At 48.5% G+C, this 15,948-nt stretch overlaps 1 protein-coding gene across 5 annotated transcripts in view; it reads right to left on the reverse strand.

The window, feature by feature from the left end:
- Positions 1 to 15,948, reverse strand: part of MAPk-Ak2 (MAP kinase-activated protein kinase 2) — a 397,658-nt gene that overhangs the window by 43,875 nt on the left and 337,835 nt on the right. The window contains exons 10-11 of one of the 5 annotated variants that reach the window (XM_075694686.1): positions 4,717 to 4,775; positions 4,483 to 4,615 (exon numbers count right to left, since the gene is read on the reverse strand). The exons of 3 other annotated variants lie outside the window; for them this stretch is intronic. In XM_075694686.1, coding sequence (XP_075550801.1) covers positions 4,501 to 4,615; positions 4,717 to 4,775 — 174 coding nt within the window. In that variant the 3' untranslated portion in view covers positions 4,483 to 4,500. Of the gene's footprint in view, positions 1 to 4,482; positions 4,616 to 4,716; positions 4,776 to 15,948 lie in introns of those variants that run through there. One more of the 5 variants, XM_075694690.1, reaches the window with a different exon arrangement.

Genomic DNA, 15,948 nt, shown 5'->3' on the forward strand with positions numbered 1-15,948 from the left:
CTTTAATATGTAATCCCCCTGCTGTAATGCCCGCATGGGCGATGCAGGTATCTAATAAATAAATAAACAATCACCGGAAAAGTACTTGGTCGAGTTTCAGTGGCGTGCTGCTCAGCCTGAGTTGTGATGATGGCTATTTGTTTTTGTTTCTCGTGGGGTCACAGAAAATCTGGTGCCGGTGTTGTTGGCGTCTGTTGGCGGTGAGTGAAAATTTCCGATAAAGGCAATAAATAAATATACGATAGCCGTAAAATAAAATTGTGCGCCGGGGATTTGACCCCAAGAACTATGGGTTGCGAGACCAGCACGTTAACTCATTCAGCCACTGTCAATCGATGGTGCATGCGCTCTTAAACAGGGTTTTATATGAAGAAGTTCGGACGCGGCACACGCGCATGCCTTCGTCCACTTCCTCTTTGATAGGGTACAGCCAACAACAGCCTCCCATGATTTCGGATGCGAATGTAGCATGTTTACGCTATTGCGTTCCACTCTAAAAGGGAACTTTAAACGTCTTCAATTGTAGTGCTAGCTGTGATATGCTCACCCACGTTAATACTCATGTTAAGCTCACTCACTCCCATTTGTACTCACGTGCACTAGCACGTACATTCACACTCATATTCAGAGTAACCTCAACTCACAAGCACTCACTCAGATTCACACTCACCAGCACTCAATAACTCATGTTCACACTCACAAGCACTCACTCACATTCACACTCACCTGCACTCGCACTCACTCACGTTCATGCTCAACTCTACTCACTCACAGTACTCAGCCACGTTCACTCTCACCTCCACTCAGACTCACTGGCACTCGCTCGCACTCGCACTCACCTGCGCTCGCACTCGCACTAACCTTCACTCACACTCACTCGCACTCACCTCCACTCACACTCACTGGCACTCACTCACACTCGCACTCACCTCCTCTCCCACTAACTGGCACTCACGCCTTCGAAATGAGTGCGAGTGAGGGTGAGTGAGTGCACCTTTGAGTGCGCTGACCTATGGAAGCGCCACCATTTCTACAATGCTTCTGAGGGGAGTCACGGATAATTAGAGCTGTCAAGCGGCTAATGTGGCGGCGGCCCAGAGGGCATTGTAGACATAAGACACGATTGAATGAAAACGAGTATCTCCCATCGCCTTTCCTCTCTTACTCATGCCTGTCATCTATATACACGCTCTGAACCACCTCCTGACGAGGTGTGCGCGACAGCAGCAGTCACAGCAGCCCACAGCAGCCCACAGCAGCAGCAGCAGCAGCAGCAGTGGGAAAGTCGAACGAAGAGGTAAAGAAAGCTTCACTTTAAAACTCCCCATACGTGGGCTGATCCAGGAGATAGCATAATGCCAGGCCGACCTGCAGCGGAGGTGAAGCAGGCATTAAGCACTCCCCATACATGGGCCGATCCCAAAGATAGTGCAATACTGGCCCGACCCGCGGCGGAGGTGAAGCAGGCATTAAGCACTCCCCATATATACCATATTTACACGATTGTAAGTCGACCACTTTTTTTTTTAATTTAAAAATATGAAGTGAGGGGGGGGGGGTCGACTTACAATCAAAACCAAAACATGGCACCGCCAAAAAAGTGAGACCAATGGGAGCTACAACGTAGTTACAATGTTATGTTTGCTCTATGGCCCTACCCGTAGCTTTTCGCTATCCCGCGTGTTTGTTCGCTTTTCGGAAGGGTTTTTCAACATTTTTGAGAGTTTTACAGTGCACACAACACCCGCGAGGGAGTGTCGATAGTTGATGGAAGCGCCGCTGTTTCATTCGCGGTGGCACCCTCAGTACGGCGGCGCTTGCAGGGAGTATCGATAGTTGATGAAAGAGAAGACACCGCTCGCGGGTTTCTCTTTGCCTGTTGCACTTAATTTTCTCTATGGTTTGATGAAAGGCATTGCTTTGACGCGTTCCACTCGACCGACGGCTACGTGCTACTTCTATGCTTCCTCAGTCGTCATGAGTGCTCCAGGCCCACTAATCATTCGGCACTCGTTCACAGCAGCGCGCCCATTTTTGGGACTCGAGTTCTCAATCGCATTGCCATGAGAAGCCACTCACCCTGGGTGTGTCCCTATAGCTGAGATGGGTGATGTCAGAATCCCTCACCTCACGGAAGAGGTCTTTTACACCGCGGACCATTCTTTCCACCCCCCACCCCCCCATTAGACTGTGGGTAATATGGGCTACTGGTGATGTAGTCGGAGCCATAGAAGGCAGCAAATTTGGCGAATTTGCGTGAAGGGTGGACCATTATTTGACCTTACTGGCTACGGTATTTCATGTCACATAAACAGGTTTTTCAGCACGTCAATGATCATTTGAGCTGTTGTGCTCTTACATGTCACCACTTCCGGGAACCAGGAATAGTAGTCTAGTGCCATTAAGAAGGTTTGGCCAAGGTGAAACGAGTCCAGGCCCAGATGTTCCCAGGGACGGCCAGGGAGGTTGGTAGGGAGCAGTGGTTCCGCTGGATTCACACGTCTAAGGGCGCATTTTTCACAACTGCCGACCACAGAAGTGATATCAGTCGCTATGCCCGGCCACCATACAGATTCACGAGCAAGAACCTTTGTGCGACTTATGCTTTGATGTCCTTCATGTAGAAGCATCAAGACTGCTAGCCTAACGGATGAAGCAATAATGAGGTGAGTGCTCTTGTGAAGAAGGCCACCACAAACGGAAAGTTCGTCCTTTTCTGATACATTGATACATGAAGAGGCATCTTTGACTTGCTTGGCCAGCCCTGCTGGCACAACAAAATCGGCATGCTGCACTCTACATCACAGCTTTGGACTTTCCTAATATCCTGAAAGAGCAAGAAATCCTGGAAGCGTACTACATCAGTTTCTTAGGTGACGACTACATTAGTACAACCTTGGTGCGCTTACTTGAAAAAGAATTTGCATTTTAAGATCGGTCAGATAGATGATATCTTGTCTTTTCATAGTCTGTGATTAGCGATGCTGTTGTTGCACATGCTCTGCTGGCCTTGCTAGGACTACGCCGTTTCTAATACAGCTCACTTGATAGTCTGGTCATTGTGGAGTGAACCTCTCTTGTCTTTTGACTGGTTTTTCTCCTTCAACTATGTACCAACTGGCCCGGATTTCAACTCATCCTGCAAGTTCACAGGAAGCACATCTGAAGCGGAAACCACGACTTCTGTAGCAAAAGGTTTCACAGTGTGTCTACTGGATGAACTTTGGGAGGGGTGCGAGACAATGCATCAGCCGTAGCCAGCAATTTTTCTGGGACTTACAACAGGTGGAACTGATAGGGCATTGTCTTTAGCCTGAGTCTTTGCACCCTCAGAGGAAGCATATCAAGTTCTATCTTGCCGAACAATGACATGAGAGGAAAGTGATCAGATTCTACAGTGAAAGTTATGCCTCTGATTAACTCGTTAAACCTCTGGATGGCCCACGCTGTAGCCAAGGCCTCTCTTTCCGCTTGGCTGCACTTTTGCTCTGTGGTGGTCAATGACCTTCCATCAAAGTCTACTGGAGTACGGTAGCTAGCTGGGCGAATCTGTACATCTTCATAACTTCTGGTTAGAAATGCTGGTGTGCGAGTGTACGCATGTGTGAGTTTTCCTATACATACGAGTTTAAACACAAACAACTTTTTGTCATGAGTCAGCGCTCGTGTTTGTCTATTCTTCGTCCGTGTTTTTTAGTGCGCGCTGTGTGTAATAGTTATGAAAAGGCTACAGGCCTGCGTTCACCACATGGTTGTGATTGCAACAGGACTACTCCAAGTTCAAAAAAGCTGGCAATGAGACTGTTGTGGCATGGGCTGGGTGGTACTTGGCCAAGCAGCGGTCGGACGTCACAAGTTTCTTGATTTTTGAGAATGCTGCTTTTCTTTCATTTATGATAGAATTGCATAAGTGTGACTGAACGAGGACGTAGAAGGAAACAGATACAGATTCAAACTGACTAGCCCACGAACGTGTTTTAATCAAGTTGATTTTTTTTTCATGCTGCTAAGCCCTACGAGCACTCTTTTTTAGAAGGATGTGTATCGGTGCAGTGGCTTCTGTGCCGTGATATACACCTGACAAGATGATTTACCATCCTGCTTAGACGTCTGAAACCTGTAAGGTCTGTGGGAGGTGCCATTGCATGGACTGCTTCAATCTTGCCTGGATTTGTCTTGATTAGGCTTGTGTGACTAGTAATATTTTAGTTCGAAGCGAATAGCCCTTGGGGTCGAACACTTTCGAAGCGAATTCGAATAGTTCTCAGGTGTCTGAAGAACAAAACTGAACAGTTTAATGTTGTTCTATGCAAAAATTCTTTATTTCTGAAGTTACAACATACAAAGTCATCACAGAGAATCCTGTGATAACATATCTTAACCAGTAAAAAAAATTATATATATAACCTAGTTTGACGTAGTAGTTCTGCAGAAACCCGCAAGGTGGAGAGAAGTAATGAATAAAGGGAAAATCAGACATCCACCCGTTCGTAGCAATTGCTACAAAGGAAGCCCATACGAGTTCCTCGAAAGAAAAGCCTCATAGTTGAGGCTTCCGGGGCAGCTGTTAATGGGATAGAGGCTCAGGACTGCATTGGATCTGCTGCGGCCAGACCTAAGGAAAACAGTCGTCCAGAAACAACTCGCTCAGAAGATGGAGTACGATCAAAGAACGAAACCGAGGCTGCCAGCACAACCAGGACACAGAGTACTCACCCGGAATTTTCCGCCAGGTCTGAGCTGGATTCCCACTTTTTCCTAATGGTGTTATAGTTCTGTAATTGGTCGAATGTAATAATAATTATTATACTTCTTTACTAGCATGTCTGCAGCTGATTTGTTTAGTACTGCCAAACCTAAAACAATACGGTTTGTTATCTTTTGAATATTTTACTGTTTGTTGCAACTGTTGTTTATATTTTTACTTATACGCTGTACAGGAGGTCCCATTACAGTCTTTGACCTCGGGACCTCCTCCTGTATATTATTGCCTTGTACTATATCTTGTCTATTAATAAAACCTCATTCAATGGACCCGGTATCTCGACCATATAAGGCCAGAGTCGATGCCCGGCCAGCACAACCGTCAGTGCTCCAGCCCTTCTACCGCATGCTCGGAACCACATATGACTTCATCCTCAGGGACCAGAGGTACAATTGACAGTGGTTTACCTGAAGCAGCGACAAGCTTGGAGGGCCAACAGAGTAATACAACAGAGGAATACACTATCCAGCGAGCCCTATCAACTGGAGGTCAGTGACATCATAACATCAACACACACCGATTGCTCCCCGCCTCCCCTCGGCTTCGTCCGAGCACTAGGGAAAGCCGTCCGGTGCTTCGGTTTTTCTCCTTGAACTGTAACTGCTTATATGGTGTTAATCTGTTATGTTAAGGGGGGAGGAAGTGTGGTAACTGACACCACCAGGGGGCGCACAATGTACAAATAAAAGCAGCGTGGTCAGTGTGCCTACGCCCCTCACAGCGGCTACTGTGTCTTCATTGCCGTGCACTATGCCGCGGGTCCGGTCAACACAGTGGGATATTTGTCCCCCGATAGCTATGTTCTGGCTTGAGCAAGTGGATCGAAGCATAACTGCGAGTTCGCCTAGTTGGAACAGATTCATCTTAAAACTTTTTGTGCGCAAACAAACAGGGACGAAGAATAGGGGCAACACAAGGGATAGTAACAGCGCAAAATGTAGACAAGAGACGAGACAAGAAGACACCACAAGCGCTGACTTTCAACAATGTTTATTCCGAAAGAAACACGGCTTCTTATAACACGTCGTCCTTGTTACTGACAAAAAAAGAACTTGAGCTTTTGCATGTGCAACCACTATCTTGAGTGCAAAAAAGAAAAAAGTGCATGTTTCACATGATGTGCGATCACGTGACTGCGACATGTGTGGGCAATGGTTATAAGAAGCTGTGTTTCTTTCGGAATAAACGTTGTTGAAAGTCAGCGCTTGTGGTGTCTTCTTGTCTCATCTCTTGTCTACATTTTGCGCTGTTACTAGCAGGATGGAAAACCAACAAGCCCAAGCTGCTATTCTAACAAGGGATCGAATACCTCTACAGCTGCAGTGAAGTTATCAACCGCATCACACTCCGAATGCTCCACGGTGATCGGTTTGCGAAGCTTGAGCAGCCTAGTCATCATTTGATGCTTGCTATTCCAACGTATCAGAACATCTTGCACCACTTCCAAGGCATTCAGCTGCATTTTCCTTTGTATATAAGGCGCACCCGAACCTTTGAGCTTCTCTTATAGCGCCAACGATAGCCCTGGCCTTCGTGCACAGTTGGGAAAATCCAGGTACTATCGGCGTCAAATGAAACTTGAACAGCGGAGCGCATGGCCCAAGCATAAGATATAGTGTGCGCCGTCTAGTCATAACCATTAACAGGTGCGCACATCCAATTTGGCCACACTGCGCGATCCCACTCTAGTGAGAAAATTTCGCTTATGTTCTGGTTCTTACATTTGAAAGAGGTTCTTACAAAGAGGTTCTGGTTCTTACATTTGAAACCACAAGTGCTATCGGCGCAAACAGCGGTGCGCGTGGTGCAGTTTGTACCGTCATCGCAAGGTAGATTCGCCCGCGCCAGAACAGGAGCGAAATTATCTCAATGGAGGGGGGATCGCGCATTGCGGCCAAACCGGATGTGCGCGCCTGTCAATGGTGATGACGGGACAGCGTGCACTGTATCTTCACTTATGCTTGGGCCACGCGCTCCGCTGTTCAAGTTTCATTTGACGCTGATAGTACATCCCACTTGACATCACTCACGCACAACTGGAGCATGTGCCCGAAACATTTTATGCCTATCCAAGGCGACTGAGTAATTGCAGCAGTGAAATTTCTCCCATTATCTGTAACAAAGTACACTGGCACAATACCTGGATCAGGAAGTGCCCACTCCTCCATCACGCTTTTCAGAAAGAGCACCAAGTTTCCCGCTGTGTGAGCATCTGCCATTTTTGCAAATGCCAGTGCGTGCACACGCAGATGAAATGAGCTGTCCATGACGTGGCATGTTACTGACAAGTAACTTTCATTAGCATGCAATGTCCAACTGTCCATCATTATTGAAATTGCCTCTACCCCACTGTCAATCACTGCCTGGAGGCTGCTTATCAAGTTTTGCTTCGTCGAAGCGTAGAGCTCTGGAATTATTGCTCTGGAAAACGTTGTTAGCGACGGCGCAACTTTAACAGACGGTGGCGCTGTCGTGCAGCAGCGGCCGGAAACAATCGAAAGGTAATACTCGCCGTTGGCTGCCGCCCATTCTTGTAGCGTATTGGTGTTCTCTTCATTTTTGGTTGATGTTTTAACACGTTCAAAGCTCCCGTGGGATCCTGAAAGACACTTAACGTGCTCAAAATGAGCAAACATAGAAGTAACCGTATTTGCTGTGTGCCGCAATGCAAAAGTTATACGGTAGGTGATGTGAGCCTTCACGCATTCCCACCGGCTGTGTCCATGAGGAAGAAATTGTTTATTAAGCTGTGTATCGGCAAAGCTGTCACAGAAGCGATGAAGTTTTGCAGTACGCACTTTGTGCCGGACTTTTTTTGGAATGCGACAGATGAGTGACGATTCCGAACACTTGAAAATCGCGAATAGACGCACCTCCGTAAAGACGCAGGCATAGCACTATAATATGTGCAGGGAAAGAAATAATGCACAATCTTAACTCAAATGTGTTGTAGGATGATTGATGCTTGCGTTTTTGCCACTCGTGCCTTTGCGGCTACGTTGGAGCGTAAACATTCTCCATGAAACCTTGTACCTGATTCAAAATTTCTTGTTCTTGCTCATGCGTTCGTGCTCTGCGACGCCGGCCTGACAGTCCACCATTTTCGAACAGAGCAATGAGTTTCTCATTTGTGCATCGAAGCAAAGTGACACAGGCGTAGAGGAACCTAGAACTCGTGCATGTCGTCGTCTGCCATTTCGATGCGTGGCTGCGACCTGCGCACAGGCGCGCATGACTGCACTCGTAAGGTAACAAATCCTACTCCAACAAACTTTAAACTACTGTGCAGTGTTCGCGTAGCGAACCCTCAGCTGATTTGCGTGTATATTAGTTTATAAAGATAACTGGAAGAATGAAGTGAGCATTGCCGCGGATCGGTAAATATCGGCTATGTGTCGCTTGATCTGTCTATAGGCATGACGCTGTAGGACAGATGCAGGCTGTAAAACTACCGCAAGACTGTAGCTTCCACAGCACGCGTAAAGCGCAATAACTAAATTACAAGGGTGAACGGTTATCGTATTAGCTCGCAAAAGCGGTCACATATGGGTTTTTGTTCTTCTCGTGTTCAACATCCAGCTTTGTGAACACAGGCAGGGATAACTAGACAAGAAATTTTCAACCTTTATAGATATACCGTATTTACCCGCGTATAACCCGCCCCTGCGTATAACCCGCACCCCTAACTTTGAACTCGGCGGAAAAAAAAAAAAGAACTCGCGTATAACCCGCACGTTTACCTGAAAAAAAAAAATGAGCGCTAGAAAGATGCAACTCACACTCAGTGATCATTTCGTTTTCAGAACATTTATTCAAACGACCGCCACCACGTCACTGCTTATCCGATTCTTAATCGTCGCCGCTCTCACTACTGCCATCCGAGGCTTCATCGCCACTCTCAAAGACGTAGTCGTCCTCGGAACCATCCAGACTATTACTGATCGCACATTTTTTAAAGCTTTTGCGCACCAAATCGGCCGGTATCGCTTTCCACGCATCCACGATCCACTGGCACAGCAATGGAATATCAGGCCTTCGCACGCGTCCCGTCGGTGTGAGGGCGTACATGCCGTCGGCCATCCACTGGGCATACAGCCGCTTCACGTGTGCCTTGAACGGCTTGTTCAGGCACACGTCGAGTGGCTGTAGCATGGACGTCATGCCGCCAGGTATTATGACGAGGTCGGTGCTGGTCTCGGCAAGGCGAGCCTTCACCGCATCAGTGCAGTGGCCTCTGAAGGAATCTAGTACGAGCATCGACCGGCGTGCCAGCAAGGCACCTGGTCTTCGCTCCCAGATTACTCGAAGCCAGTCACCGACTAGGCCACTGTTCATCCACGAATTTTCTTCCGCACGCACAACGATTCCTGGGGGCAGTGGAATGCTAGGTAGCGTCTTGCGTTTGAAAATCACATACGGGCGCAGTTTCGTGCCGTCAGCCAAAGCGCATAGCATGACTGTGCAGCGCAGCTTGGCATTTCCGCCGGTCAGCACGCCGACTGATTTGGAGCCCTTTTTTTCCATGGTCGTGTCCATCGGCATCTCAAAGTACACAGGTGTTTGATCAGCATTTCCCACCTGAGACAGCAAATAGCTGTGCTCCTTCCGAAGTGCGATCACATATCGTTGAAAGTTCAACAACTTTTCCTCGTAGGCTTCAGGAAGCCGCTGGCACATGGTTGTTCGCCGCCGCATAGAAAATCCATGTCTTCGCATGAAGCGCTGAAGCCATCCACGGCTTGCACGAAACTCACGTGGAATGTTCAATTCCCGGGCCAACTTCAGGGCTTCCATTTGCGCCATCTCAGTCGAAACAGCGTGGCCACGACTTCTCTGCTCCTCAATGAACTTCGCAAGCTGCGTCTCGAGGTGGGGGTACGCGCCAGTCTTCGGACCCCGAAACGCTCGCCTGTTCCGGTTCGTTGCTTCGAGACTCTCTTTTTTTCTTCCTCCAGTCGCGAATGCACGACTCGTCGACGTCATGCTGTCTTGCAGCAGCTCTGTTGCCGATTTCTTCGGCAGCGGCTATAATCTTTAGCTTCTCTTTCGCTGTGAAACACTGCCGTCGAGTCGCACTCATGATGCCAAAACAAAGCAGGCAAACAGTGCAAACTGGGGTAAGTACACTAAACAGCGCCTAACGCGAGGCTCAACAATGCTGGCCTTTCGTTGGCCCTTCATCGGCTTGACAAGCGTCGATGACGATGGGGATGGCGGACTACACGGGGAGGCCGCCGCACATTGCGGTGAAGCCGACCCCCCCCCCCCCTCCCAAGGAAAAAATTCGCAGATAACCCGCACCCCCACTTTTTAAACGCGTTTTTTCACATTTTGGTGCGGGTTATACGCGAATAAATACGGTACTTGAGTTTCGAAACTCTCCGCCGCGCCCATTGGCAGGAGCCGGCCCGCCGCGGTTCCTGCCACCATGGCGCTGCGGTCGAGCTATGGAAGCAAGCGTCATCTGCTAAGGCCCAATGTTTTGCCTGTGCAGTGCGCTCCTAGATCGCTTGTACAAACGACTTTTGTTCGCTAACCTTTTCGATTTGCGGTAATTTTATCATGCAGCGAAAAGTTCGAAGTTTTCTGTCTTCCACATTCACGCGTTCCAGCTTTCGTCGTAGTGGAGTGCGCTCGGTGCGTTTGCCAGCGCGATGGCTATTGGAATGAGCGGTTATGTACGAGCATGCGACGATGCGAATCGTGGCCTATTGCAGAACAAATGTCCTGCGACTTCAAAGCCGCGGTAGGTTTACGCTTTATCGTCGCTAAAAGCCGTGCCGCTCATTAAGCACGTCGCACCAGCGTATACAGGATAGCGGACTTGTCTGCGTCCGTTTTCTTTCCTACAATCTTTAAAGTACCACTCTTCTGGCTCGTAGTGCGCCTAAAATTGTTACTTCCAAGCGCAGCGCTTGTTGCATCCACTCCCGCTTACCTGAAGAAATGCGCAGCGAGAATTTCATATTGATACTGAGCACCATTTGTCCTCCGTTTGCACTGACCGCAAGAGCGCGCAACTTCAAGGCGAGGTGTAAGTCGGCGAAGTGGAATGCCTTGCAGCTGACGACCTCCGCAGCCCACTTTCGTTCTGTAGTCTCTACTGTGCAGCTTTTTTCACACTTTACAACACCAATGTACATAATGTACACAATGTACCAAGAAACACGACAACAAGAACTGGGTGAATTGTATTCCAAATGAAAATCACTTTATTAACACATTTGCTGAAAAGAACAGGGTTTGAGCATTCTTAGACAAGCTTTGCCTTTTTCCTCTCTCTTTGTGCCTTCACTGCACAGTCATTCTCTTGGCACTTTGCTCTTGCAAAGAAGTGCATACAAGTAACTAAATAAAAATGGATCACTTCAGCACTGAATTCATTACAGTGCTGTGAGCAGCCAACAGTGTTGGTGCCATTTTCATTGAGGCTGTCTAAAACCTTCCAAAAAAGGTCGCCAAATGCAGCTAGTTTGCTGGCTTTGCTGATAGCCTTCTCTACAGTGCTTACACACGGAAATAATTTTTTTCATGGGTGCACAAGAGAACCTGATACGTGTGCACGCTCAATTACCAGAAGTGCCTCAGGAGGAAGGGAATCCTGTGAGCCCACTGCATCTTTTTTGCAGTCCATACAATGTGCAGTTTTGTTTACCTTGAACGCAACATTACCAGATAAATAGTACAGTGCTATCGTTTCTGGTGCTGGCACACTGTAGACATGATCATTGGGCAGATTGCACAAGTCCTTGAGCGGTATGGATGTCAGTCGTTTCGACACCTCTTCTTTAACCATGTTTTTTTTTTTTATTATTAAGCGCCTCACGACGCTTTACACCAAGGCTTGCAAATGCACTTAGCGCGGGGGATCGCTCTGGTCCACCTCTCACGAAGCAGCGGGTCCGATAGTGGAGCAAAAAAGTGCCTCTTTTCTGGGTTGCTTCGGTACCCGCTCGTACAACCAGGCACGAAGCAGGTCGGCATGCTGGCTGAATTTCAACGCAGTTGAAGTTAAAAGGCAAAACAGGTCGATGAGTGCAGCTCTTGGTGGCAAAAAACGGCTGGCCTGCAGCAGCAGGCCGTGGAAATGGACTTCTTGCAGCGTCCAAATCACTCGCTTCTCACTCCGTTACAGTAAACGGCTGACTTTTACCAAACTTCACGAAGCAGTCGCACGTTCGCAAACACGAAACCAAATTAAAAGAAAACTAAAGCAACACAAACGTGCAAAAAAAAAACATGGCAACGGGAAAAACACAACCACCAACGCACACGACGCAAGCCAAACGTTAGCGCAACTGGCGACTGCAGTGCCCTCACACTCTCTAGGGGCAAGTCGCGCCCGGCTCCAGCGGGGGAGTTTCGAAACGCAAGTATATCTATATCAAAACACTGCTTTAGCTGCTTTTCACGCCGTCGATGCAAAGAACTTGGGTCGCGCTACACCAGGAATATTTTTTTTTCTCGACAGGGCAGCTTATTTAAGCGGTCCAATACCAACTTGCAGAGAGCACCACACCACATAAAAGGTCATGGTACCCGTTCAAAATGGTCGAATTAATAGAATAGCAAAGGGAAAGCACGGTCACTTAACTTTATAACACCGTCGCGGTAAAACTGAAACCACAGCTTGTGTGGTTTGCTTCGAAGTCTCGAAGTTTGTATGCAAAACCTTCAACAGTCACAGACGTCGACGTGCATGCTTTTAGGCCGCAGCACACAATTTTACCAGCGTTTAGGACTTCCTCACGTTCAAGGGGGCTTCGAATCCTGCGTTCTGCTCACCCAATGAGAGCCATTACACAGACTAACAACAGTGGGAGTGCAAACTGAAGAGACATTTGAACATGACGACGCGAAACAACATGTCACTGAGCAAGACGACCGCAATTGCTCTAGTTCTTGATCTCAGACAGCCATGTAGGATTTAAGGTGGCGCCCCCTATAGGCCATGAAAGTTGCGAATAGCAGCGTTCATAACGGCCACAAAGCCCGGCTCCTCAATACTGTAAGAATGCATCCCGTGCACTATGAATCCGGCAATAGCCTTTGTCATTTCCTGTGCTTTTGGCGCCGTATGTTTTCAGCTTCGACTTGAAACAGTCAGCTACTGAAGGCTGTTGCGAGGCAGGCTTAGTGACAGCAGTAGACTTCACGCTTTTCCGCGCACATTTTTTTTTGTATGCCACGAATACATGTGTGCCTCTTTAAATGCATTGCCAGAGTCGTCGTAGTCCCCGTTGGCATGTTCAGAATAGCGTGGCATTTGAGACACTGGGCTTCCTGGCCTGGCTGGACCTTCACAAAAAGTTCCATATCGGGTTGGCACTCGTGGACGCATTGGCCATGTCACTTGACTGATTGAAGCAGCTGATGCACACTGAAGTTCAAGCGCGCAATACAGTCAACACCTGCTCACTGCATGCGTGCCACACAGTAACCAACAAAACAATGAAACAGGATCCTTGACTACCTTGACGAACGTGTGCGAGTGGTGGCTACGACAGCACTACGAGGTCTCCTCGATTTGGCTGCACTTTTTGCACTAGTTCATGGGGTGCCACACTCTAGCACTCGATTTGCCAGTGCAGCTAGCGCCACCTGCACTTCGGCACTTGATTTGACGTCGTGCTGCACGAGTTCATGTACACTTCGGCACTAGACTCTCCGCGAGTTCTTTTCTCGTGCACGTAATGCAAGGCTCTTGATGGCAGACAACGCGTACGGCTCCGTGGCCATGCGGGTAGTGGTAGACGGCACAGAAACGGCAGCGTTTCCCGTGACAGAGAATGGCTGTTACGTGCAGTACGATTGGGGTGGCTAGAATGGGGAGGTGTGAAGACCGGCCTCCGGAAGCTGGCCCCAAAACGCATTCCTGCCACGTGACAGCGCTGCCAGCCGGGGCGCCGGTTAGGGCGCCGTAGTTTCTCGGGGCATCTGCATACCTCTGAGCGGGAAAATGATTTGGTAGCGCTTAGTTTTTGCGTTTGAATGCGTTAAAATCTGACCAGACTTTTTTCTCTACGTTGTAGATGCTGAGAGAATTTAATGATGTTTCGCTGCTCTCATTCCACATGGAAACAGCGACCATCGACTACGCAACCGACACAGCAATGGTTTTTGCGACCACCTCTTGCCGAGAATAGCGCGCTTATGCCTTACCGAAAATATAGTTCATAGGAATTGCCACGCAAGGCCAGCGCATTGGAATAACCTTGAATGTGTCGCCCGCACATAAGTCACATATTTGGGATTGTAACATTACTTTAAATGGAGGAAGTTCATGCAATATATCAGCATTGTGGTGAAGAAATTTTAGAAAGTACAAAGCGCTTGCGACTTAATACATGTTTATTGGAAATAACACAGTTATTGCATAACATCACATTTTTACAAAATGCAGGGCTTAACCTTCTTGGCTTTGTTGTGGATGACACAGTGATTTAAGCTTTTGAGGAAAAAGTGAATACGTGTTATACAATAAAACCTAGACACCGATCCTGTTAGATCAGCGCAATGCCCCCTGCAGCCAATCTGTGGCACATTGGCTGCTAGAAACAAGAAATTCTTGATAACTTTTGCGTGCAGTCGCGTAGTGCTAAATGCACGAGTGAATCTGTCCTCGAGTGTCTGAATGAGGTTGTATAAACATGCTGAGGGATACAGAAGCCCCCTCCCCCCCGAGACGCGGTCCCGTATGACAACAGCAGAAGTCGGTCGAGAATACAAAGCTTGGACCATCTGCCGAAAACCCACACTAAAACCAGCCTCTTCCAGAACACGGAAACGGTACCTATGGCTAATGATGTCGAAAGCCTTCTCCTGATCGAAGAAGCAAAGAATACCGGGAAGTTTCCTGGTATTTCCCTCCAGGAGAAGGTCCCTCACGTACTGCTAAACCGTGAAGCTGAGTAGAGCGCCCCTGGACACTACATGCCCGGTATGGACCCAGAACAGTGCTGAGCACTGGTGTGAGTCGCGTACACAGGCACTTTGCTATGAGCTTATAATCGCAGTTCAGAAGCGTGATTGGACGCCATGCTCTCAGACCGGATCTCCTTGACTCGTCCTTACAAAGGAGAGTGATTAGCCCCACTCGTTGAGACGCTAATTGTCCCTTCACCGAGTAGCCTGTTCACCAGTGATATGAATGGCTTCACTAACAGTGTCCAAAATTTAACATAAAATTCAACTGTCAGACCATCGGACCTGGACTGCGATTACGCTTCATAGACTTCAAGGCCGAAAATAGCTCGACCTCATCTAAGGCTGAGTCGCACGCTTGTGGCGGCTCAGCTGGTGAAGCAAACGGAAAGACAGCTGGAGAGGCACACAAGGTCATGTAAAACTGCCTCGCCAGTGCAAGAATTCCATCTGGTGAGTCAACTATGCTCTATCACTTGGATCTATTAGGGAAAAGAGAGTTGTGTTCTTCCTTGAAAGATGCTTACGTAGGACGTTTCTACTGCACCACGCTTCCATTTCCCACAGCTCTGCTCAGGCTGTGGCCCTCAAGCCATCCCAGCGTCGCTGCAGGAGAATCCGAAGTTCCTTTCGGGGTGAGCCCAGAGCCGAAGCAACACCAGGCCCGTCGGACAGTGGCCTCGAGAGCAGGAGGATTGCGTTGGAGACGATTTTAATCTCCCCACGCTCCTCGTGCGCTCGAAGCTTGCCTGAAGCACTCATGCACTCTGACCTTCACGTCATCCCATTCTGTGCCACTTAGATTCGCTGTGTTGTGAAGCGATCGAAATTTAGGAAACGCGAGAAAAATACAGTTGCACTATACCGACCACGAGAGTTACCTTGCAATGCACCGTGGCCTACGAGACTGACAAGCTCACGGCGCCCCCGCGCTAGCCACCCTACCCGCGCCCCCGACGGAAGCGCCAAATTTTACCCCAGTGGGAGGAACGCGTAGCGGGGCCTCTCTACGCAATGGTGGCGGCGCCGCGGTCTTCACACCTCCCCATTCTAGCCACCCTAGTATGATGGAGCATTTCTGTATGAGACAGAAGGTGAGTGCTGTTATTTCAACACGTTGGCGATCACAACGTTTGTGATGATTCGCTACAACTTTTCTTTTTGCTTAGACGGCCTTCACATCACCATTGCACATGAGGCAGCGCCAGTCTCACTACAGAGGCTAGAACCTTCTAGCCTCTATTGGCCTCGAGCTCCAC

The sequence above is a fragment of the Dermacentor variabilis genome, chromosome 6 (genome assembly GCF_050947875.1).
Source record: "Dermacentor variabilis isolate Ectoservices chromosome 6, ASM5094787v1, whole genome shotgun sequence".
Taxonomy (NCBI): Eukaryota; Metazoa; Arthropoda; class Arachnida; order Ixodida; family Ixodidae; genus Dermacentor; species Dermacentor variabilis.